At 42.1% G+C, this 26,946-nt stretch overlaps 2 protein-coding genes across 14 annotated transcripts in view; one reads left to right on the top strand and one right to left on the bottom strand.

Annotated features, from left to right (window-relative positions):
- The window catches only part of tenm2 (teneurin transmembrane protein 2), a 246,709-nt gene extending 239,016 nt beyond the window's left edge, over positions 1-7,693 (top strand). For 12 of the 13 annotated variants that reach the window (XM_037779456.1, XM_037779451.1, XM_037779450.1 and 9 more), the window contains 9 exons: positions 153-388; positions 485-781; positions 1,028-1,585; positions 1,696-1,965; positions 2,055-2,465; positions 2,582-2,692; positions 3,704-3,971; positions 4,299-4,429; positions 5,317-6,054. In XM_037779456.1, coding sequence (XP_037635384.1) covers positions 153-388; positions 485-781; positions 1,028-1,585; positions 1,696-1,965; positions 2,055-2,465; positions 2,582-2,692; positions 3,704-3,971; positions 4,299-4,429; positions 5,317-6,054 — 3,020 coding nt within the window. Of the gene's footprint in view, positions 1-152; positions 389-484; positions 782-1,027; positions 1,586-1,695; positions 1,966-2,054; positions 2,466-2,581; positions 2,693-3,703; positions 3,972-4,298; positions 4,430-5,316 lie in introns of all 13 variants that reach the window. The other variant, XM_037779449.1, reaches the window with a different exon arrangement.
- Positions 7,694-9,663: 1,970 nt separating this feature from the next.
- On the bottom strand, positions 9,664-21,047 carry zgc:165573 (cysteine-rich and transmembrane domain-containing protein 1). Its single transcript, XM_037780652.1, has 3 exons — positions 20,888-21,047; positions 13,477-13,793; positions 9,664-10,754 (listed from the first exon to the last, which is right to left on the bottom strand). Exons 2-3 carry the CDS (start codon positions 13,772-13,774, stop codon positions 10,651-10,653), a joined length of 402 nt encoding a protein of 133 aa, XP_037636580.1. The 5' UTR covers positions 13,775-13,793; positions 20,888-21,047; the 3' UTR covers positions 9,664-10,650.
- Between the last annotated feature and the right edge of the window lie 5,899 nt (positions 21,048-26,946).

A 26,946-nucleotide genomic window follows, 5' to 3' on the forward strand; every position in this document is an offset into this window, starting at 1 on the left:
AAAGTGGGATATATTACCAGCATGTACTTATAAATATAAATATATCATGATCATGAGCGATGATCATGATCATGATGAGCACTGAGGCAAAGTATAGCAGTCATCTGGTCCCCTTGTTGACCTTCTACCTGTCTGTCTGTCTCCCCCTACAGACCAGGTGAGGAACAGCTACCAGCTGTGCAATAACGGCACCCTGAGAGTGATGTACGCCAACGGTATGGGCATCAGCTTCCACACGGAGCCCCACATCCTGGCGGGCTCCGTCAGCCCTACGATCGGTCGCAGGAACATCACCCTGCCCACCGACAACGGCCTCAACTCCATCGAATGGCGTCTGCGCAAGGAGCAGACCAAGGGCAAGGTCACCGTGTTCGGGAGGAAGCTCAGAGTGAGTTTTTATTTTGTTTATTATACATCAGTATACGGCCTTGTTTAAAAACATTTCCTGGAATTAACCTCTCGTTTTTTTCCCCTTTTTCTCTAGGCTCACGGCCGCAATCTCCTCTCCATCGACTTCGACCGCAACACACGCACGGAGAAGATTTACGACGACCACCGGAAGTTCACGCTGCGCATCATGTACGACGCTCAGGGACGGCCAGCCATGTGGTTGCCCAGCAGCAGCCTGGCGGTGGTCAACGTGTCGTATTCTACCACCGGACAGCTGGTCGGGCTGCAGAGGGGGAGCATGAGCGAGAGGACGGAGTTTGACCCCCAGGGACGCATCCTGTCTCGCTCCTTCGTGGACGGGAAGGTGTGGAGCTACAGCTACCTTGACAAAGTAAGCTCATTTGTCTTTAACATTGTCATCTAGCCATCAAAATCTCACCCAAGGAAAGGCAATTGCAGGAACGAATAGCAATTTGGATTGCAGAATTGAGTGAAGTAATACATCATTTTCATGGTTATGAAGATTCAAATTTGTCAGCTGAGAGCAAATTACTGCTGGTGCTATTTCACAGGAGGCAAGTCATCCATTGATAATGCTATTATATTAATCCGGATTCCGCCTCTCTCTACTTTGCAGTCCATGGTGCTGCTGCTGCAGAGCCAGAGACAGTACATCTTCGAGTTCGACGCCTCGGGTCGGGTCACGGCCGTCACCATGCCCAGCGTGGCCCGCCACACCATGTTCACACACGTGTCGGTCGGCTACATCCGCAACACTTACAACCCGCCGGAGAGCAACGCCTCCATCATCCACGACTTCAGCGAGGACGGCAGGCCCCAGGCCACGCACTACCTGGGCACCGGCCGCCGCGTCCTCTACAAGTACGGCAAGCTAGCGAAGCTGGCGGAGATCGTGTACGACAGCACGGCCGTCACCTTCGGCTACGACGAGACGGCCGGCGTGCTGAAGATGGTCAACCTGCAGAGCGGGGGCTTCTCCTGCACCATTCGCTATCGCAAAATGGGGCCGCTCATAGACAAGCAGATCTATCGCTTCAGCGAGGAGGGGATGGTCAACGCCAGGTTCGACTACACCTACCACGACAACAGCTTCCGCATCGCCAGCATGAAGCCGGTCATCAGTGAGACGCCGCTGCCCGTCGACCTCTACCGATACGACGAGATCTCCGGAAAGGTGCGCATATTTCCCCTCTGGTCTACGATCAAGGATTTAACTTTGTCTGTGATTGTACCTCCTCTGGCTGCCAGAGGACTCACCTTCTCTCTAAACCTTTCTATCGACAGGTGGAGCACTTTGGAAAGTTCGGGGTCATTTACTACGACATTAATCAGATCATCACCACCGCCGTTATGACGCTGAGCAAGCATTTCGACACCCACGGTCGCATCAAGGAGGTCCAGTACGAGATCTTCCGGTCGCTCATGTACTGGATGACGGTGCAGTACGACAGCATGGGGCGGGTGGTGAAGAGAGAGCTCAAAATCGGGCCCTACGCCAACACCACCCAGTACCGCTATGATTATGACGGAGACGGACAGCTCAGCGGCGTCAAGGTGAATATTCTATAAGCAGTAATCTTATCTTTTACAACACTTTGATAGACTGATAGAATCACGTTAACAAACTCTCTCGTTTCATGCAGGTGAACGACTGGTCCACCTGGCGCTACAGCTACGACCTGAACGGCAACCTCCACCTGCTGAACCCCGGCAACAGCGCCCGCATCTTGCCGCTCCGCTACGACCTCAGAGACCGCATCACGCGCCTGGGAGACGTCCAGTACCGCCTGGACGAGGACGGCTACCTCAGCCAGCGCGGCTCAGATGTCTTTGACTACAACTCCAAAGGTCAGCTGCTGAGGGCCTACAACCGAGGCCCCGGCGGCTGGAGCGTCGTGTATCACTACGACGGGCTGGGCCGCAGGGTGTCCACGAGGAACAGCGTGGGGCAGCACCTGCAGTTCTTCTACGCCGACCTCAACCACCCGACCAGGGTCACGCACATCTTCAACCACTCCAGCTCGGAAATCTCGTCGCTCTACTATGACCTGCAGGTAGGCGTGGGCGTACGTAGATGTACATCCTTATAGTTCAATAATATTGATAAATATACATCCTTATCCTAAAGCAGAATATGAATGTACTGACTGTCTGTCTGTCTCATGATCAGGGCCATTTGTTCGCCATGGAGGTGAGCAGTGGGGAGGAGTACTACATAGCTTCTGACAACACCGGCACACCGCTGGCTGTCTTCAGCAGCAACGGACAAATGATCAAACAGGTAAAATACAAAGAAACATTGAATCGCACTTTATTTGCAATCAATTACTGCTACGAAAATTGTGTTAAAAACAAATCTGCATATGGAAAAAGGCTCGTGAAAATAGTGTGTTCACACCAAGAGCAAAGCAAACTTTTCAAAGTCAACGCAAAGAGGCTAATAAACACGAATTTGTGCCGGGTGACGTGAATGGTGCAAATGATGCCACACGAACACACAAAATTTTTGTCATTTGCGTATTCGTGGGAGTGAAATATTTCAACTCGAGCAAGAAATATAACGTGACACTGTGTCGCGAAAGCCTATCAGTGTATATATATATATATATTTATACAGAGACTAGACGAAACTCTGTGTATAAATGTATATGTATAAATCACAGACTGTCTATGGTATAAACAGCAACATCGCTGCCGTATTTATGCCTAAATAACGTTGAGTGTTGATGGAGCAGCTGCGTAGCTTGGCACTAATCGATCCAAACTCCATCCAGAAAACAAGCAATTTAAAAGTTGTCTGCTTGTCATCTTGCGGACAGACCTGACAAAGCATGAATTCAGACTTTTTACAAATCGTCGTCATATTGTAATTATTTCAGCATCCTTTTTGATCCGTTTATTGCAATTGAATCACAGCACAGCACAACATCTGTTTATTTTGGGTTCATTCTGCTGTAACGACGTGTGGCTTGCTAGATACAGTGAATACAGCTCGCCGCCGGGTAATGTTATGAACCCAGACACGACGGCATTTGGTTTTCCGACACATCTGGGACTTCCACAACATGTACAAAGCAGCAACAGTGGTCATTTCTTCCACGGTAGATGGTGGAAAGAGAAGTTGTTGAGAGCAGAAGGGGCTCGTCTCCATAGATACGGAGACGAGCCCCATCAAAAATGATGATAAAATTATATTGGCGGTCTGACTCACGCAAGTAAAGTAAAAATTCACCTCACTCTTGGTTTGAACACAGCTTTAAGTAAATCAACTCTGCCTCATCATGTCATCCAGGTGCAGTACACGGCCTACGGAGAAGTCTACCTGGACTCCAACCCAGAGTTCCAGCTGGTGGTCGGTTTCCACGGCGGCCTCTACGACCCCTTGACCAAGCTGGTCCACTTCACCCAGCGGGACTACGACGTCCTGGCCGGACGCTGGACGTCGCCCGACTACAGCATCTGGCCCAAGATAGGGAAGGATCCCTCTCCGTTTAATCTGTACATGTTCAAGAACAACAACCCCCTCAGTGACATGCTGGATGTCAAAAACTATGTCACAGGTAGAGGATTAATACGCATTAATGTGTCGAATTCTGTTGTATGAATAGTTCTACATAATTTAGCCGTATTTTTACTCTGTAAGTAGAATTTTATTCAAAGCCGTCCGTTGTCTCTTGATATCTCTACTGTGCAGAAGAAATTTATTGTTACTACTGAAAGTAAAAATATAGTGCAGATGGCACCGTAGCTGATAGCTTTGCATAACAACAGATGTGTCACACAAGCAAACACACTTCCACTTTTTTATGATAAGAAAGAAATGATTCATTTGCTGCCGTGTTTAACTGAGTCATTTGGCTAATTAATTTCCCTCCTGTCTGCTGTAGATGTGAAGAGCTGGCTGGTGATGTTTGGCTTCCAGCTCAGTAACATAATCCCGGGGTTCCCTCGACACTCGCTCTACTTTGTGGAGCCGCCGTACGAGCTGCAGGCCACGCAGCACTGTGAGAACGGACAGGTACGGAGCGCCAGTATTAACCTCACGATAGGGATTCAGCTCTTCATGTTAATGCAGATTGCAGTCATCGTTCACAGCAATATTTACCAGTTGCAGTCAGTTGTGTTAATTAGGGCTGTCAATCAATTCAAATATTTAATTTCGAATTAATCACACATTTCTTATCTGTACAAAATGTACCTTAAAGGGAGATTTGTCAAGTATTTAATACTCTTATCAACATGGGAGTGGACAAATATTCTTGCTTTATGCAAATGTATGTATATATTTATTATTGTAAATCAATTAACAACACAAAACAATGACAAATATTGTCCAGAAACCCTCGAAGGGAATACATTTAGCATAAAAAATATACTCAAATCATAAAATGACAAACTGCAGCCCAACAGGCAACAACAGCTGTCAGTGTGTCAGTGTGCTGACTTGACTATGACTTGCCCAAAACTGAATGTGATTATCATAAAGTGGGCATGTCTGTAAAGGGGAGACTCGTGGGTACCCATAGAACCCATTTACTTTCACATATCTTGAGGTCAGAGGTCAAGGGACCCCTTTGAAAATGGCCATGACAGTTTTTCCTCTCCAAAATTAGTGTAAGTTTGGAGCGTTATTTAGCCTCCTTCTCGACAAGTTCTTATGACACCCCGTGGTACCAGTGGATTCATTATGTTTTTTAGTTTCATATGATGCCACTATCTTCACTCTAGCTTTAACACTGAGCCCGCTACAACCTCTGAAAGATCAAATTGCATTAATGCATTAAAGAAATTAGTGACATTAAAACGAATTTGCATTAATGCGTTATCATTGCGTTAACTTTGACAGCCCTAGTGTTAATCCATCACCGTCAACACAGTGACAAAGCTTTCTTCTGTCTCATGCAGCTCATCACTGGCGTGCAGCAGGCAGCCGAGCGTCACAACCAGGCCTTCATGGCCCTAGAGGGCCGTCGCCTCAACAAGGAGCGGCGAAGACGCAGGGATAAGCCCGGCCACTGGTTCGGCACCAGCACCCCCATAATAGGCCGAGGAGTGATGCTGGCGCTGAAGGAAGGCCGAGTGGTGGCCGGCGTGTCGGCTCTGGCCAGCGACGACAGCCGCAAAGTGGCTCTGGTGCTCAACGGCGCCCAGTACCTCGAGGGCACCCACTACACCCAGGACGGGAAGGACTGCCATTACTTTGTGAAGGTCGGCTCTGCTGACAGCGACCTGTTGGCCCTGGGGCTCACCAACGGACGCAAGTCACTGGAGAGCGGCATCAACGTGACGGTGAGTGGGCGCTCGAGGAGAGGAGTGACCGTGGAGTTCGCGGTGCCGTCGCTAGTGCTGAGCGTTCGGTACGGGCTCGCCGTGGACGTGGTGGATGAAGAGAAGGTAAGACTGTTGGAACTGGCCAGGCAGAGAGCGCTGGCCGGGGCCTGGGCCAAGGAGCAGCAGAGGGCCAGGGACGGGAAGGGAGGCAGTCGTCTCTGGACGGAGGGGGAGAGACAGCAGCTGCTAACGACGGGCCGAGTACAAGGCTACGACGGCTACTACGTACTGCCCGTGGAGCAGTACCCAGAACTGGCTGACAGCAGCAACAACATCCAGTTCCTCAGACAGAACGAGATGGGCAAGAGGTAACAGCCCACCTGAACTCTTCCCTCTCTGTCCGCACTCTCACTTCTCTAGATCCTTTCTCCTACCCAGCCTCCTCGAACCCTCCTCCTCTCAAAACCCAACAGAGAATTAACCAACACACGGGGGTTACTCACGGAACGCTGCAGGGACTTTTGAAAAGAATGACTTATCAGAAAAACATTATCGTTAATTTTACTGCCACAGGCAAAAAAATTTAGTCGTTTTGTTTTTCTTTTTTGGAAAAAAAAACTTTGAACAACTGAAAAAGCACTGAAGAACTTTGAGAACAATTGCTTAACGAATAAGAAGATTCCCCTTTTTAAAAAAGATAGTGATATTTTCGCCCATATTTTTTGGGTCACACTGAGAGCGGCCACGACAGCTACCGAAACACAGCGGTGGAGTCGTACCGCGCTGGCTTCTGCGGTGACGGCTTTTCTGTCTCTGATAGACACTGAAGGGACCAAAGTGGAGACAAAAGCCACTCCAGAGGCGCAGCCGCTACGACGCCACGTCAACGGAGGACGTCACAAACGGCGACAGACAAGGCAATGTTAAAGGTCGTCCAATACTAGGAGTCGTCTCCCTGTCTCAGGCCTCCCATCGTCCACCACGGACCAGTCCTCTCCAAACCAAGCTAACGGCATCCTCGAACCAATCCGAGCCGGACTGGAAGATAAACTTTTTAAAAAAACAAAGTTAAAAAAAGTGATGGCTATATTTGTGGACAGTGGTATCACACAGCATTGTTTATTTTGAAATGGGGTGAAGAATCATATTACTACATATGTGTCCGACTACACTAAATTTCAGGATGTTGCGTATATTGTAGATGCCGTAGTTTTGTACGTTTCAGTCGCGGTAGAATTGTGAGACTTTCACCAAGGCACTTCTGTACAGAACGATCAAAAACACACCACTCACAGAGTCCGGAAAAAAACATGCTAAGTTAGTATTTATTTTATTCTTTTTTTATTTATTTATTCTTAGTACTATATGACAATCATGAATGAGTCACCAGTTCCAAATGAACAGTAATGGATGAGTTTATTTTCTTTTGTAAAATATGTAAGAAATGTTCATTTTGTTTTTTTTGTATTAATTTCAGTTTGCTGCCAGGGCAAATAATAGTCACTCTCAAAAAGAATAATTTATGTAATAAAGTGTTTTAAAAAAGAAAAAAAAAGCGGTTTATACTTTAAATAAAGTCTTTAAAACTGTGAAATCTGTTTTTTCGAGCTATATTTCGATGTACAGTGTATAGACCTACCTTTATGCAGCACAGTAGAATATTGTCCAGAATATCGAGTTTTATATTTCTAAGAGGAAGTGGCTTGTAATGTGCAAAATCTTTAGCTGGTCTTACTACTCTAGAGTTTTGTGGCACTCTAATATTCCATATCTACAATATCAACCCCCAGTTTGTTGTTTTTGACTGTTTTCTTTTTTGTCTGGAAGCAGAGATATTTCTGTCCTAGATCCCAACAGCAGTAGCAGTAATGGATCCCTCTCACTGTGAAGAGACTCGTGCTGGATGTCATAATGTACCAAATCAGTATTATCAAAAGGATGATTCTTATACATTCACTGAAACGAGACTCTTCTGAGAACCTTATCAATAAAACATAATTGTTTACTTCAACTGAGCAGCGTGTAGTTCACTTTCATCTCGCTTTTTTTTTTTTGTGTTTGCAGACGATTGATGTTCTTTTCTACACTTCCACCAGACTTGAATGGCAAACATTAACATTCGCTGCATTCCAAAGCAATCTTTGGAGTGTTGTTGGTGTACTGGAAGAAGCTCCATTGATTCAAACAAGCAGCTTTCTTTCATTCTTTGTTAATTGTGCATCAGCATCACTGAATAGCTCCGTTTTGCTCCATATATTCCTGTCTGAAACAGATGTATACATAAATGACGCTGATGTCTCAATGGCATGCCAGTAAACAAACACACACAATTACCTCTCTTGTTCTTCTCTGCTTTCATTTCTAAATACACATACATCGGGGCCAGTCTTTCTTACACTGACTGTTCATCGATTCTGATGCCATTTAAGTAGCCATTACAATTACGCCTGTTAACTCCGTTAAGTGCTTACCGATAAATGTTTTTGTCCTGGTAAATTTTACTCCACTCATCCCCTTTCAGCAGTGTTAAAGTGTCTATAATCAATATTTTTGTAATAACAATGGACCACATGACCACAGTGCATTCACAAAGTATTCAGACCCCTTCACTTTTTTCACATTTTGTTATGTTGCAGCCCTGTGCCAAAATCATTTAAATACATTTTTAAATTTTTTTGCAAATGTATTGAAAAGAAATAACTGAAATATCACCTTTCAGACGCTTTGCTGCGACACTTGAAATTGAACCCAGGTGCCTCCCATTTCTCCTGATCACTTTTGAGATGTCTCTACATCTTGATCAGAGTCCACCTGTTGTAAATTCAGTTGATTGGCCATGATTATGAAAGACACACACACACACACACACACACCTGTGACTGTCTATATAAGGTCTCACAGCTGACGGTGCACATCAGAGCAAAGAGCAAGCGGTGAGATTGAAGGAGCTGCCAGCAGAGCTCAGAGAGACATGATAGGCCTTTTCTCACAGCACATATTTGGACTCGCCATAGTAGGGAAAGCTCCGGTGTTACTAATAACACTGACGACGGCTCAGTTTATATTCAAGTGTACCGGTGAGAGTCACAGTGAGCCAGCATGCATGATACCAGGAATCTGAAATTAAAGCTGCTAAATGGAAACAGCTATCAGCTATCATTAATTTGTATTATTTACACCTGTGCTTTTCCTACTGCGACGAGTCAAAATGAAGCCTATCATGTCGAGACACAGGTGTGGGAGAAGGCTACAAAAAATGTTTGCAGCATTGTAAGGTTCAAAAGATGGATGAGTCTGGAAACTTCCTGTATGCATCATGTGAAAGGAGTCAACCGCAGTGATGAACCCACTAAGATTTATCACCCGACTCTGCAGCTACCCACAGCTCTGTCTTTTTACTGAGAAAACTTGTTGTTTTGGTTGTACAGCCCACAACTTACCAGTATTGGTTCATTCTCACAGCTCCCATAGCTCAGCTTTTGGCTGCAGCAGGGAGCTTTTTTTCAGTATAAAAGCTTAAAAACCAACTGTACTCATTATACAGAACAACCTCCACATAAATGTAATGGAGTAAAAAGTATAATGTTCCTTTCTGAATCGCAGTGGAGTAACAGTATTAAGTAGCATAAAATGGAAATACTCAAATATCTCAAGTACTAGAGTAAATGTACTTAGTTACTTCCCACCACTAGTAAGCCATAACACATCCTGTAATTTATCCCCTTCACAGTTTTGTGTCTCCACTTCTTTAGTTTCACTTGGCTTCACTATTGTGAACCATATTGTTAACGTGTCAGGCAGGCGGCCATGTCGCAACCAACATCCTGCACTGGCAGCTGGGTTATAAATAGTTGAATGGATCCGTCCAGGCCGCCAACGGCTACATGACACTGATCTATACTCCCTACTCTCCCACACACACCACTCACGCATACATACTGCAGTTTCCCCAAATGTACAATAAACGACAACGCCTTTCCATTTCATGGGAATAAATTATTTTAATGCAAGTTTCTCATCCAAAGCAAAAAAGGCATCTGACAGATTAAGTTTCTTCTTTTAAGCAATCACAACTTTTTTTCCTTTTTTTTATTTTTATTTTTTTACATATTTTCAGTTTTATCTCCAAGGTATGTATTAAAAATAATATTGGAATATTTGTTTCATATCAAGATCATGAAGAAGAACAACATTGTGGCCATCGACTGTTGAACAGTAATCAAACATAAATCACCGTCGTCTTTTAAAAATGCATTCATATGATTCCACCTGAAGACAAAAAACATCGGCAAAAAACAGCTTGTGTGCAAATGAAAGGGGAACATTTCAAGCATCAGCTTCTTTAACAGCGCCCTGTGGCTCATTAACAGAGCCGGGGTGGTGGTGGGGGAGGGGGAAGGGGGCAGGTTTCAGGTTAAGGGGTTGCCCTTGGCGATGGGAAGTATAGCGCAGCTGAAGGAGAGGTCGGGGAGGATGGTAGACAGGGCAGGCAGGAGTAGTATCTTACAGAGGTAATCGTCATAAAGTGCCAAAGAGCCTCACACTAGATGAGCCTGAGATCCGAGTATACTGTGTGTGTGTGTGTGTGTGTGTGTGTGTGTGTGTGTGTGTGTGTGTGTGTGTGTGTGTGTGTGTCTACGTCGGTGTGAGTGTGTTGGTGTAAGATTACAGCGAAGAGCAGGTTTATGTTTAGAAGCTCAGGACAAGCTGCTACGGCGTAGCCCCCCTGGACAGGGTTAGTCAGTGCTGAGGGATTTACATCAAGGTGGTAGAGTAAAGTGGCTCTGGACAGAGACTTCCATAAAGGATCGAGGCTTTGATTTATAGACGAGTAAAAAGACTTGTAGAGGAAATGGAGGGCTGGTTTTAAGGGAGTGCGAGGTTTTTAAGGCAGATGGGGGGAGAGGGTGATGGGGCTCGAGGCACAGAAATGGGGGGGGCAACGGGAGGCGACCAGTTGGGGAGTAGTTATGTCAGCATGTCCCAGAGACAGCAGCAACACAGAGCTGTCCAGCAGGCTGTCAGGCACGTGTCTCCTGTGTCGTCTCTTCTCCTGTCCTCCACCACGTACACTGGAGGGAAATAAAAAAATAAGAGAGGAAAAAGAGTGCATGAGGAGAGGAAAAGAGGGGTCGAAGAGGTGATATGGACAATTTAAAGAAAGCAATTAGCGATTCATTTTCTCACATAAAAACCGAGACACGATTTCGCCGTCGAGTCTTCTTCAGCGGGGAGCTCGAGCGTAACCATGGCGGCTATGATTTCCCTCTAATTACGTTCATCGCCATGGCGATGCCGTAGCAGCAGCCCAGGGCCGCGATCAGACAGCGTTACAGTTGAGTAACATCAGCTTTGAGGTATCATTAAGCCAATGAGATGAGAGCGTTCAGAGCTCCACGCCTCCCTTTACTTTGCACGTACAGCTTTATTTCACACACTTCAGTCAATACGTCTAAATAAGTCATGTGAACGGCGTTGTGTTACCCGTATATGTGTGAGTTTACCATCTGCGCCACACACGAGTCAAACGACGGGCCTGAACGAAAACATCTCCCCTTCCTTGTGTTTTGCGATTAATCATTCATGTGGAGGGAAACACTCATCCAGCGTTTAACAGCCAGGTGCAGTGACTCATGACATAGAAGGGAGTGTGTTACCAAGGTGACCGGCGTCCTGGTCAAGAGATTAAGTGAAGCTAGCTGACAACTTATCACTCTGATAATGATATAACTGGTTAATGATTGGCCCATATTTAATAATGAATGTCTCTATCAGAGCACTCTCCTGATCCTTGATCAGCCAGAAGAGGCTTATCTTAAGTCAGTTACAGTAACACCTCGCTGCTCGCTTTAATACATAAAAGGTGTTAACCGTGTCCTCTGGAAGCTTCGCTCTGCATATTCATCTTGAATATTTTACCGTGTGTTCCTTTTTGTTTCACAGTATTCTGAATGCTCAGCTGGGAGGTGCTACTGCACTGACACACCTTTTATCTTAAACCTGGCTTGACTTCACACTGTTTAAATCATTAATGTCTTTCTCTACATGCTGACAGTTTTTTTTGCATTTTTGCAAGTCCCAGTTGCTGAAACAATTCATTCATCAATCAATTAGTCAACAGACTAATGAACGGGCAACTATTTTGATAATGGATTAAACATTTAAGTCAAACATTTGATGGTTTCAGCTTCTCAGTTGTGGTGGTTTTTTTGTTTGTTCTTGTTTTACATTATAGGGAAGTGAATATCTTTGTGTTTGCAATTTCAAGACATCTTGCATCATCATTTTCACTACTTCCTGACATTTTATAAACCCAAAGAATACTCAATTCATATAGAAAATAAATGGCAGATTAATTGATAATGAAAATAATAGGCCCTTTTCACAGTAGATATTTTCATTTGTCATAGTTAAAGGGGACCTACTGTGTTTTTTTCTTTCCTTTAGTGTGTTATGTAGTTTTTTGTGCATGTAAAAGGTCTGAAAAGTTACAAAGCGCAAAGTCCACGCCAAAGGGAGTTACTCCACCAAACAGCAACACTGCTCCTGAACTGCCTGAAACGCTTTGATGGAAGTCCTGCCTTTTCTTTCGTAACATGGTGATGTCACCAAGTAACACATTTTGCCTAGCGGATAGTTTGGCATGCCCCTCAAACAAAGCTAGTTAGAGCGGAGCTGGAGCGGAGTCCGAAGAGTTTGGTTTGGTTGGCCTATCACAGTATGAGAAAAGTAAAGCGTTTTTTTGAACATTAAAGCATGTAAACATGTTCTAGTAGAAACCCCAAATACAAGTATAGTAGTACTAGTATAAACCTGAAAATAATAGGTAATAATAGGTCCTCTTTAAATAACATTATGGGGACTATTATTCAAGTGTCCCGGTGAGTTATGACAATGTGACAGTGAGCCGACATGAACAACACCAGGACCCTGAAACCAAAGCAGCTAAATGGAATTCAGTCATCATTCATTTTATTATTTACCCCTGTGCTTTTCCTGCTGTGACATGTAAAGGTGTCTTGTGTGAAAAAGGCCTGATAGAGACGCTATAGACGGACCGCTACAACCTACAAGGCGTGGGTAACATGACCAACAGAGACAGCAATAGGCATTGGTAGGCAAATGTTTGAGAAATTGTGATTTGAATGATGCAAAAATTTTCAAATATTATGATCAAATTCAAATGATCCCTTCGATATAATTTACTTTCCAATTTCGGAATCAAAGTTCTTTTATTGAAATTTCACTACAGATTCTTTTAAATATGTGAGTCAGCAAAGAAAAAAAGACTTCCACACCTCTGTTCAGATTGTCTTGCTGGAGAAATATCAGATAATGAAGAGGGAACAGCTAAATGCTAGAGTGGTGAATGACAATAAATGCCATTTTCAGTAATCAACACCTATTAAAATGTGTCCCTTGCAACATTTTTGAAATAAAATCTCATATAACAAACATGATCACACCTAAAGCCAGTGTGGTTTATTAGATTGAGAACAGTATAATAGCTCACACAGCTATTACTCATCAGCCGTTAGTATTTTTGTAGACGCAAAAGGTGACAGGATGTGAAAAATGTGCAGACAACATTTGGCTGATTTTGGCTACACACACCTGTCACTATCTTTTGAAAAGCCTGGATTCAAGAACGCAAATCCTTTCATAATTCTTCGACTGAACTATTCCGTGTTAACACGTCCTTCAGGATAGCACTTCTCTTATCATCCGCGGTCTTCCAACCGTTCTGTTCTCACAACGTTATGAATAGCGTCTCTGTCCTGTGTTATCACTCACCTGTGTTTTTGGGAGCTTCCCCGTACATGGGCCCTTGAGGGGGTCCCCCCTGCCAGCCAAACTGTGGTTGTGGTTGTCCGGGGTACCCATAGGGAGGCTGTCCTGGGCCAGGATAAGGACCTCCGGGACCCATCTGTCCATCGGGGTAGTTAGGATACGCTGCGTTAGGCTGCTCCATGTTCACAGGGTATCCCTGTGGAGGATAACCCTGAGGTGGGTAGCCTTGTGGAGGCGGGCCCTGGGCTGGGTAGCCTGGAGCAGTGGGGCCTGGGTACGGAGGGGGCTGCTCGAAATTCATCTCTGGATTCAACAATCACCTGAAGAGCAAGGAGACAATAGGAGTGATGGTGTAAATAATGGCTCATCTTAATTAGTGTGCTGAGTAAACAACTACAGTACAGACAGGTGGAGGATGTGTGTGCTTTGTATACTGATGTCAAACAGCGAGAATACAATATAATACAATACTTAGTGGCACAAGTCACACATTTGGAAATTAGTACAACTTGTTTTTCTGCTTTTATGCAGACAGGTGGAAGGATATATTATAGATAATGTACAATAACAATTTAGGGCTGTACCGAACACCTTTTTTTTTTGGGCTTCGAAGCTTCGGTGAGAAATATTCAAATGTATTCGAAGCTTCGCGGCGCAGCAGGCTGACATGTTCTTCTGTCTGTCTGTCTCCATCTCCCCTATTTCAGTGCCCAAAACAGTGCTGCTGTCGCACTAATTCACACACACGCACACACACCTCTACAAATAACAAACAGCGATATATAAATAATGTTGAATGTGAATAATGAATAATGTTGTGGGATTCTTATTTCATGGGCTATTTGGGGATTTATACATTATTATTACATGCTTATATATATATATATATATATATATATATATATATATATATATATTAAATAAAACATTTTTTTAAAAGCAATCGAATATAGATTTGCAGGTTAATTACCATGGCAACGGACAAAGCTTTGAAGCTTGGAAGCATTCGGGTCAGCCCTAAATTCTACATACTTTAAATAACGTGTATAATAAAGATATAAATACCTATTTACATGTATCGTTAGTATGAATATACATATTGATTTTCCTACTACAACAATAACAGTATGCACATTTTGGGGTTATTATATATTATACTGTGACGCCTACAGCAACAACAGTCCATCATCATGGATTGTGGTTATCTTTATGTGAATGCACCTTAATCCTGTTTCAAGATCAGAACAACGTGTAGTATTGTATGGACCGCGGAGAAAAAGTGCGTGTGTGCGTGTGTGCGTGTGTGCGTGCGTGTGTGTGTGCGTGTGTGTTCCTCCGAGTCCTGATTCATAAGAACACGACATTTTCACAGAGGCACAAAAATGATGCAACTGTTTCCCAGAACAGAGAAGAACATCTCATATAGTTTCTCCCTAATCCCTCAACTCATCTCCTGCTGCTTTCACGCCTTTGCAGCCTCATACGGAAAACAACCCCACATCAGCCACAAAGAGAAGACAAGCACAGCATATTATGTTTGCGCTTGTTGAGGGTGTCTTATGAGTCAATAGCCGATCACGACCCACATCAGCCGAGCCGCAGATAAGCACCATTTTCTTACAGTTCACACACTGAGAGACGTTACAAATGGAGGAGTCAGCTTCACACAGAGTGCAGGGTGAGGCTGTAATCAAATGAGCCATGGGAAAGAGAAAGAGATCGCAGTGACCAAACAGGCCTGTACTGTTTGTATCTTCACAGTTTGTTTGACATGCAACAACATCACACATTCGTGGTTTCCGTGTTGATGTGTGAGACAAACACAACATAGGGAGATTTAAGATTTTGTTGCCTACAGGAGCTGTTTTAATTTCTAGGCTGTTTGGAAAGCACAATAAATGTTTGCGATCTGGCTTTGTGTCTAAAGGTTAATTGTTCCTCGTGAGAAGGTGGTGCATTTCCCGCTAATGGCTGCTGATAAGGCAGATCCAGGTCCATTCGCAACCCTCATGCTAGGCTTCATCACTGGGTTTGCTCATGTAGAACAGCCAAAACAAAAGGAGAGTGGGCCAGATGGAAAACTGCATCTCTGCTAGGCCTCCCAGGATTCCTCTGTCACGTTGTGTATGTACACTATAAACATCTAAATAGCACTCCTCCGACTCCTTTCTGCTCAGCTTTTCCATCCACGTCCTCCACCTATAACCAAGCAATGCTGTAGCTGTAAAATGAAATGCGTCAAAAGGCATTTCTCGAATTGGTAGACACAAAACCAGTTGCCAATGCCTTTATATGTATCGGAAAAAACAACTTTGTATTTATTAGGTTCAAAGTATAACAATCTTTTATCTCTTTATTTGGTAAAAATATCAATAACAAGGTTTAAGGATGGCTCTTTGGTAGTGTTCTGCTTGGATCTTCATCCTCCTAAATTTCTCACCAGTAGAGGTCCATTTTCGATCAAATTTAAGAGTACAAAATTATTGAGTAGCTTTTCACATCTATCAAAAAAAACTGTTCATCTATTAAATGTTTCCAAAGATGCATAAAGGCTCATTTAAAGCTGCAGTGGGTAGAAATGGAACAAATATGATTAAAAAAAGTTATTATAAAACGGTCACTATATCCTGACATTAGTGCATGAGACAGGTAATCTGAAAAAAATCATGTGTCTCTGTGTCTTCCGGTGCTCCTGATAGCATCTGCAGGATTTCACAGACCGGAGGAAAACAACCAGTCAGAGCCTTGCCGTCTCTGAGCAGCTGACAATCACTCGCAAACTCCAATCAAACTAGGCAGCGCTGATCAATTATAAATCAATATTCTGTTACTGTTCCCATATACTCAGATCATCCCCCTGGGTGCTCTCAGTGTCATCTAGAACATCTCTCCCTATTCATGGTCTATGGAGCAGCTCAACACTCTATACCCTATGACATCACAAATTTGAGTTTTAGCACTCTGGTTTTTGGGATTTTGAGTTGTTCATGTTTACTAATATTTTTTGGATTGTCCTAGACCATAGAAATTACATTTATAAATTTTGAAAATGGATGTAGTTCCCCTTTAATGTGTAATACCTCTGCCCCACAATCTATGATCTGCTATTATCTGACTATTATCTAGCTACTCTATGCTGTACAATGACAATAAATGAAACTAAAGGTGACTATCAGATGATCAATTTCAATGACACATTTCCTGTTAAACTTCTATATAAAGAAGGGAACTTGTTAATAATAATGTTAAGTTCACACAGTATCATGTCAGATCATTGCTCTTGGCATTTATCAGTTTAACAACAGCTGATACAAGCAGCCCTGAACGGGTTCACAAAGTTTAGTTATTTGATCAGGTACCTTGTTTTGTCCCTTCTTTAGTAGGTATTGTTTTGATGAAGGTTAATAACTTCCACCAGTTACGTGGCTTATTTTGTATTGTACATTGTATAGATAGATAGATAGATAGATAGATAACACTATTTACAAATCTCTATATAAATGTTCATAGCACTACTTTACAATAGATAGAAGAAATAAAAACAAAAATACAATGAAATAGAGTTAAAGATATACTGTATCTCTGCTGTGCAAATTTAAAGTAAAATATGCTGCCATTATAATAACACATATGTATATATATATATAGTTTGTATGTTTGTGTTGTCTTAATTTGTGCAAAATAAATAAATAAGATATTGAGTAGATTTCACACTCATTTCACAATACCATGAAAGTGTAAGATTAGATTGTAAGAAGAAATACAACTGTTAATGTTGTACTAAGTTACACTTACTACATCAGCATTAAGCTTCTGTGTGCAGTGCTTTTAAAAAGACGTCTGAACATTTCACCACCTGACAGATGGCGAGGCCTCTGTAACTATGGTTACCATGCTCCAGGAGGAACACAGTGATCCCTGATGGTTTGTTTTTGTTGTACCTTAAGGCAGCGAGGACGTGGAGTAGTAAAATAACACAATTATCAGATCTTTCTCTGTTAACAGAGAAGCTTCTTTGATGGCTGCTGGATCTTTGCTGCACCTCATAAGTCATTTGTGACCGGAGAGTGTTACGTTACTGGCTAAAGGGTGAGGAACGGCTTCTTTCAAAGGGACCTTGCAAATAATCAGTAATCAGACACCAATAAGGATGTGAGCAGCATCAAAGTTCACCTTCACCTTGTCTTTTATTGTACCCATGTAAATCTGTACCATATTTGGTATCAGATTTAGCTCTGATGAGAAGTGATTTACAGGGCTCGTCTCTCCCATGGAGGCCTGCACAGTGCGTGTTTAGTGTTCATTTGCATGTTTGTCATTTGTTTTCCGTGTTGGGCCGCGAGAATAAGTGAGTGAGCTCTGACAATGTTTTCACAACAGTATCATGGCATTAATACACGTACAGACACACACACACATGGACAGTGCATCTGAGACGCCTCTGAGTCTTTTAAATCCCTCTGACAATGGCATTGTATATACTGACAAAGTAAGGCGCGGTCAGTTCACTGACATATGTGTTATTATAATGGCAGCATATTTTACTTTGAAATTGCACAGCAGAGATACAGTATTTCTTTAACTCTATTTCATGGTATTTTTTTTTTATTTCTTCTATCTAGTGTAAAGTAGTGCTATGAACATTTATATAGAGATTTGTAAATAGTGTTATCTATCTATCTATCTATCTACACAATGTACAATACAAAATAAGCCACATAACTGGTGGAAGTTATTAACCTTCATCAAAACAATACCTACTAAAGAAGGGACAAGGTACCTGATCAAATAAATCTAAACTTTGTGAACCCGTTCAGGGCTGCTTGCATCAGCTGTTGTTAAACTGATAAATGCCAAGAGCAATGGTCTGACATGAAACTGTGTGAACTTAACATTATTATTAATAAGTTCCCTTTTTTATATAGAAGTTTAACAGGAAATGTGTCATTGAAATTGATCATCTGATAGTCAACTGTAGTTTCATTTATTGTCATTGTACAGCACAGAGTAGCACAACTAAATGCAGTTATGGTCCGATAATAGCAGATCATAGATTGTGGGGCAGAAGTATTACACATTAAAGGGGAACTACACCCATTTTCAAAATGTATAAATGTAATTCCTATGGTCTAGGACAGTCCAAAAAATATTAGTAAACATGAACAACTCAAAATCCCAAAACTAGAGTGCTAAAACTCAAATTTGTGATGTCATAGAGTATAAAGTGTTGAGCTGCTCCATAGACAATGAATAGGGAGAGATGTTCTAGATGACATTGAGAGCACCCAGGGGGATGTTCTGAGTATATGGGAACATTTTCTGTTTTAAAACTGAGAACACTACAATAGAATAAAGCTCATTTCGGTTGGTCGACGAAATCTCTCCCATTCATTGTCTACGGAGCAGCTCCACACTTTAAACCCTATGACATCCCAAATTTGAGTTTTAGCACTCTAGTTTTTGGATTTGGGAGAGAGTTGTTCATGTTTACTAATAATTTTTGACTGTTTTAGACAATAGGGATAACATGTATGACTTTTTGAAAATGGACGAAGTTCCCCTTTAACACAATACATTCTTAGTTTTACCCCTGAAATATGGCCTACAACAGCTATTCTCAACAACTGGGCCGGGGCCCACTGGTGGGCGTCAGAGAGACACCTAGTGGGCCGCGAAGGTGCTGCCAAATGGTTAGACTAACGGCTATTCTGTATTTCAGAGGTTGTAGCGGCTCACTTTTTAAGCTAGAGTGAATATACTGGCATTATATGAAACTAGAAAAACCTAATGAATCCATTGGTACCAACCATGTCAGGCTAGCTTGTCGGGAAGGAGGCTAAATAATGCTCCACATTTACGCTAAATTATGGCGAGGAAAAACTGCCATGGCCATTTTCAAAGGGGTCCCTTAACCTCTGACCTCATATGTGAATGAAATTAGGTTCTATGGGTACCCACGAGTCTCCCCTTTACAGACATAGATGTCACAGATGCATAGACACAAAATCGAGCAATTTTTTTGAAACCAGTAAAAGTGTGTGGTGAGGAAATATGACCCTGAATAGTTTAGTATGCATAATGGCAGGCAGTGATGGGTGAGGGTAAGCTGAATATCTATGTGGGTCATTACACCTCACAGTGGCATAACACATATTCATAGCCCAGTTTGTCATTTATTTATTTATTTTATTAACAATCTGAAGTTTTTATTTATTTATTTTATTTAACCTTTATTTAACCAGGAGTAAAAACTCATTGAGATTAAAAATCTCTTTTCCAAGAGTGTCCTGGCCAAGATAGGCAGCACCACAGTTACACGGTTGCAGACATAAAACAAAACATAACAATTGAAAACGAAGACAAAGAGTAAATTACAGAATCATAAGGTATCAAAAAACATTCGTCAACATTCAAAACATCTACAGCCAGATGTGCCTGTTTCCAAGTGGGCCTCAAGTTACAAAAGGTTGAGAAACCCCTGGCCTAGAAGAGCATCTCTATAAAAGGCACAAGGCTATGTTGGGCCTGTAGAAGTGTATAGAAAAAAAGAGCTTCATTTAATTGAGACTGTGCTAACACAGGCCTCTCTCTGTAGCCTGGCATACTGTGTTTACTCTCTCTCTACATCTAGAGACATCACAAGACTCACTTAGAGGCTGTATGTGAAGAATGACACCCCCATTGGACCTAATTAGGAAGAACCACACATGTTTATGTATATGCTGTATGTCACCAATGTCTCCCTTATTTGTGTGCCTTAGGGTGTTGTCTGTTTTATTTATTTAATTTGTTTTGTTTTGTTTTGTGTTTGTTTTTTTCCCTTTAACTACTTATGTTCTTTGTATTTGCTTGTCTCCATTTTTGTTTGCCCTTAGTTCCTAGTATTGTCTGTTTTTGTTGATATATATATAAATGAGGCATGATACACACCCCACAGAAGTCTGTATCACTGACATGCACATGCTGCCTAATAAAGATATTTGAAACATAATTAGGAAGAAGCAGAACTATATCTCACACAAACACACAAAAACATGGGCTGAGCCACGTCACGACAAAACAATATATATCATTTACAGGAACCAAAGTCTTTGTTGCTACAATGCAACAGAGACATTTAGCCGCATTATTGAGTTCTATTAAGCTAGTTTGTTATTATCTTTATATTACCATATTAGCCTTTTTTAGTATTAATATCAGTATTGTAACGTTAATAGTATATTTCAACAGTAGGTTAAGATATCAATGTAATGTTTAAGACATATTATTATGAAGAAATGTTATATTCTGCTAATAAAGGCCTAATAGAAGAAGCTCCTGCAGGCCGGAGTCTTCAGCCCTCCCTAACTTCATCATGACTCGGCTCATAAACACACTAAAATACCACTAAAAAGGACTATGTGGACCTACCTACCTTTTGAATGAATAGTATCCTGGCCTGGTGTGAACAGCAGCAACGTCTGTGTAGAAAGAAACTCCTTCTGTCTTCAGAGTTTTACTACAATCTTTGTTTTACCGCAATGAGCAGCGACCCTCTCTAGTGTTTCTGGCTGCTCGAAACCCAGTGCGTATCACGTTAGCGGGGACGTGACGTCATGTGCTGGCTGAGGCAACAAGAGAAGCTGATTGGCTGAAGCGACAGTCGCTGCTCGCAGTGTCCAATCACAAGAAAGAGCGATGAGCAAGTGGGAAAAGTAATGACTCCTGATCATCTGACTACTAGATGGAAGATTAAATAGGGCCTACATCACTATGTCAGTGACGACATATATGAGGAGAGAGGATAGTCAGGATGACTGACTAGTAAATGTTAACCATTAATGTGTGACGTAGTTGCTTTCGCCCTTGGAATTTGATTTTCTTTTATTATTTTAATAAGCTTATGGAAACTTGGAAGCTCTTTTTTTGGAGGGAGGGGGAGAATTATTTGTATTCCTTTTTTTTCCAAACATAGCATAACAAACATAACAAAACATAACACCGGTGCCATAATACAAAAAAAAAATATATATATATATATATATATATATAGAGAGAGATATAGATATATCTTACATTTAATATTTAATATGTATAAACATAAAAACACACATACACATTGCCTCCAACTCCCACACAGAGAGAGGTCCAGCCTTCTTCCCACCCCTAGAGGTAAAGTTACCGAAAAAATAACATAAAATATTTTTTTAAATAATTGAATTAGTTAGTTAAAATTGAAAGTAATAAGTACTACAGTAGTATAGTTCATGTTGGTAAGATAGAAACCTTAAATTAATTAATTAATTAATTAAATAAATAAATGTAGAGGGGAAAAAAAGAAAGAAAACAGCACGTAGAGAATAATAATTAATAATTAAGTAAATACCCTAGAAAGGTTAAGAAGATTCTATATAAGTGATCCATGGATCCCATATCCTATAGAAAAGCTGTGGGCTACCTCTTATAGCATAGGTTATTTTTTCCAAGGGAGCACATGAACACATGAACTTGGAAGCTCTTAACATGCTAATATTATATTAGATTAAATACCATATACATAACATATTTTGTATAAATATTAACTCATATTCTGGAGCTCTTTTATACAACTACATCGTTGTGTTTTTTTATTCACCAGATGCACCTGTTTAGCTGACGTGCATTACTGGTTTTCTCCCAGCAGATGGCAGACTATTCCCAGTCTATTCTTCTGAGGTGCAGGTGGTTGCTGTCTCTTGCATTATAATGAACATGCAGTGAGTTGTTAGACATTTGTGTTATTGTTGTGTAGGCTTATTATATTTGCTAATGTCTTTTTTTTTTCTTTTTTTTTCGAAATTTAATTATCCGTATCACATGACATGCAGAGAAATCCCCTTCAATATGAATTCAGCTGGTTTCAACTGGTTTGCTTGTCATTTTTTTGCAACCAAAAGACACTGTGAAGCCTGTCAGTCTGACACATTTTTTAAAATCTTATTAAAAAAGTTTATTAAAATAACAATGCTACAAAGATATGGTAGGCAAAGCTTTCATTTAAAGCTTACAACAAAGGGACTGAATGTCTTTAAACTACATGACATGCTTGACAATGATCTGGGTTACAAGGTCCCAATAGTGCGTCTGTGTAATTGTGAGATGTTGTGTTCAAAGAAGAGCAGCCGATATGCAAGTGAGTCTGTTATGACAGGAAAAATCTATGGCTCTGGGGCCTCTCTGCACATGTTGAGCTCTCAGTGTCAGTGTCTCTGCTCTTTTTTAGGTGGGCAGGGACGAGAGAGATCATAAACAGAGTGAGGCACACATGCACATATTTGCCAACACATGCATAATGCAGAATATACTTTATTGTGAGTGCATGTTCATGTACAGCACAATAAAGCCAGTGATGGAAGAAATGTCTGGAAGCAGTGTGAGGTGGAGCTCTGTTACATACTGTATATCTATGACAAAATATCCTATTCTACATACCATTAGTATGTATAGTATTCTGTAAAGTATACCTGTGTAATAGATGCACACACATACAAGGGGTCATAGGGTTGGGATACTAGAGTTGGGTTGTGAAACATCATCTGAGTTCCTCCATCAGACATGACATTACATGAGTACAGTATGAACATAGTAGCATACCAGCAGCCGGCCAACTTGACATCTTAAAAGGACAATGGTCTCTATTCTGCAAGGTGACACCGGACCGTGTAGCAACATGTGATAAAAGCTTGCACAATGACTATGTGCAAGAGGTATAGCCTACAACAACAACAGTAAGAGTCGTAGGCAAGCGGTGCTCCCGAGAAACAAGGACATAACCTTTGACATATGCATACTAAGCTATATTTACAGCTCGTACAAAGTCATGCGTGGAAAACATGTTTGGTGAAAGGTACTGTTACTGGCGACACATTAAGCAATAGCCTGACAGCAGCTGTTACAAGACTGATCTGAGACCGTCTTATGAGGCATACCAGAGATCCTGCAACAAACAGCGGAATCATAAGCTTTAACCTAAGATTGAGACAAATACAGTGTCATTCTATACATATTGGTGTATAGCAAGCAAGGCTGAGGTTTGCTTTCAGTGTAAGTTTAGCTGTCAAAGGACAAAAGTCAAAAGTGTGTTTCTTGTAATGTGACAAGTCCTTTCAGACCTTCATATAGTTCTTTGTTGCAAACTTCACCTGCAGGGGCTAAACAGAAACTAGTGATTAAATACACCTGTCTATGAATCTAGTGTAATCAAAGAAACTGAAATCAAATCTGAGACGCACACTGTCAATAAAGTGCTGCACATCTAGGAATTGAATATAATTTTACTGGTGTACTCAACAAAAGTCACTCTGTGAAATAGTTGGCTTAATTCCTGCAATGTAAAGTTTGTGTGTGTGTATATCATGCATGATCCACTTGAGCCCCAGTCCCCACCCTGTCATGATAGATGTGACCAAGCAGGCCGTGTGTACGAGTGTCTGTTTACATCGTCACCCCGGCGATTCAGCCCGAGCGAGCCTGTACCAACAGCTTCAACAGGAGCAGCTGACAGAAATAGAGCCTGGTCGTCCAGCCCAGCTCAGCCCAACCCTCTTACCGGGAAGGGGAGCAGGGGGAGGGGATGAAAAGGGGGAATAGTTTGTCTATGGAAAAGGGCAATGGAGCAAGATTACCAGAGTTCATTGACTCTCAGTGGGAAGGAAGGGGTGGTCATCTGAAGGGAAGTTGTTTACAGTGGTACAAGGCTCATATTGTGCAAAACAACATTTTATGGATGTATGGCAAACAAACCATTGACTGAAATGTATGGAATTATATAACAACATGGGGGTTAGCAGAATGCATCACATTTCTAAACAACAAAAGAAGCCTTGTCAAATGCATGTTTGCAGGCACTTCTGACCCTCTGTGATGTATACCTCTTCCAGAGAGTTACTGACAAGTTCATGTGTCACTGTCACATGCCCAGTGATAAACAAGCCAGCAAGGATCTCCCACTCTGAGCAGTGGATTACCACTGCTTCAAACACGTCTTGACATAATCCCATCTATCAGTTTACAATTATAAAAAAATGGCCAATTACTGCATGTTAGAAATTATGTACAAGTGTGATTGGAAGCGTGCATTGAAAGCAAATTCTATGCAGGTATAATTTACATGAAGTTTACATCAAATTGATGTGGCCAGATTATCATCATGCTATTGTGCAGATGCATAAGGAAGGCAGATTTTGCATTGGCGGGTTTTTGTCCAACATGAACAAACCTGTAATCACAATGACTTGTCAGTCAAGAGAGAGCTATTTTGAGCTGGACCATCAACAGTCCCTTTAATTTATGATGCACCTTGTGTTGAAATCACTTGTCATCATTGGTTTTCAATGGGTCATAAGGCCTATTGATGGAGGTAAAGGAATTAATTTAAGACAATGTGTTGAGCAGCTAGTTCTAATTGTAGACTGTATGTCATACTGCTGGAAGCAGTGGCGGACTCTGAGGGGTAGGGGGAGAAAAAAATAAAAGGGCACCAGCTGCATGCGGTGGGGCACCATCGCTGCATCATGTTTTCTCAATTTTAAGGCCATCTGTAAGGGCACTTCATCGTGCTCTCTCTACTGGAAGGGCACCCGAGAGGGCACTTCATTGCATTTTCTCTACAGAAAGGGTACCCTAGATGGCACTTTATCGCGTTTTCTATACTGGAAGGGAACCCTAAAGGGTACTTGATCGTGTTTTCTCTACTGGAAGGGTACCCTCGAGGGCACTTCATCTCGTTTTCTCTACTTGAAGGGCACCCTAGAGGGCACTTCATCACGTTTTCTCTAAATGAAGGGTACCCTCGAGGGCACTTCATCTCGTTTTCTCTAAATGAAGGGTACCCTCGAGGGCACTTCATCTCGTTTTCTCTACTTGAAGGGCACCCTAGAGGGCACTTCATCACGTTTTCTCTAAATGAAGGGTACCCTCGAGGGCACTTCATTTCGTTTTCTGTAAATGAAGGGTACCCTCGAGGGCACTTCATCACGTTTTCTCTACTGGATCATGTTTTATCTAACATAAAGGCATCCAAGAGGGGCAACGCCCCCCCCCCCCCCCGCCCCCTTACCTTCACCTCTTTTTCTGGACACCAAAGCTGTGTTTGTGCTGTACATTGGTGCCCATCCCAGAATAGGACATGGGATGATTACATCAGGTGTACCCGTAAATGTGCATAACCCTTTACCCACTCCGTATATCACCAAAAACGTCTGAGTATCATTTTCAGTTTCACATCTCCCCCTCTGCCATATAGGAAATCCCTCAAAACAGGAGCATGTGGCGTTCTTCCTAGTCACCTGGCATTGTTCTCACGTGCGCTCAGCACAAACATACACCCAAACTTGTTCAAACAGTGCATGCAGTTCAATCGGCATGTTTTACAAAGAACAGCCAAGTGATTAAGTATTACCCCAACGTTTATCTTATCGTTCTGCACTGGAGTGCGTCCAGTCTGGGTCCAGTCTTTACTGTAGTGCACAGTAACAGTCTGGCACACATCAAGTTTACTTTGCATGCTCTTAGAAGAATTGTGATGGGCCAAATACTGAGCACGTTTATAAAAATCTGCTCTGATTCTTATTATAAATAAAATCATATAAATCGGAGCCTCCTGGCAAAAAGTCAGTTAACATTGACGCAATGCAAAGTGGTTCCCAGTCACACCTGCAAGGTCATTGGACTGGACCAGCTGAGCAGACTGACCTACATCCCTAACTCACGTATGACGCACAGGGAGGGACCTGCTTATCTGTTCTCACTTGAAGATCCACCTTGACATCATTGATAGCTTTAAAGTCCAAGTTTTGGGATCATCAGACTGTGCTGAAACTAATATTTATGCCACATCTGCCTCAACATAACTCATAAATCAACAAATACATATCTGAGATGACTGTCGGGTCAAATACCAGCAGGTGTCACACCCCACCCCCACATTGCAGAGTGGTCTCAGTATGTCTGGGCTGCAGCTGACCTCATTACTTAAGACCAGGCCTACTCCTACAGTTAGCCTCCTTAATCTACAGATCAGCGTCTGGAACAAGCAGGCGTACCTACAGCCCAGACCCTGTTCATAGTGCGAGAGACACTTTGTACATGGGTCCGGGTAGCATTTAGCTTCTCAGCACCGTGTGCTAATGGGGCACTTTGAATTCACTCCTGTTGTTAAAAAATATCACAAAATTAGCATTAGGTCTGTAAGATATTTCTGACTATTCAATATTATATATTGAGCAACATAGAGTATGCTTACATTTGACCTTAATGCTAATAAGCTTGACTGCATAATCAATTCAACACTGGCTAAATCTGTCTGCCTGTGTGAGGGGAGTTCACACCACCAGTGTACAAAAACATACCATACATGAGACGGTTATACAACACATTAGCTCCTTAACATGTAGGTTTCTATGGCAACATGCTTTTTCATGTTATAGACAAGATCTTACTGAATTAAGGGACACA

This window comes from Sebastes umbrosus, chromosome 9 (assembly GCF_015220745.1).
Source record: "Sebastes umbrosus isolate fSebUmb1 chromosome 9, fSebUmb1.pri, whole genome shotgun sequence".
Lineage (NCBI taxonomy): Eukaryota > Metazoa > Chordata > Actinopteri > Perciformes > Sebastidae > Sebastes > Sebastes umbrosus.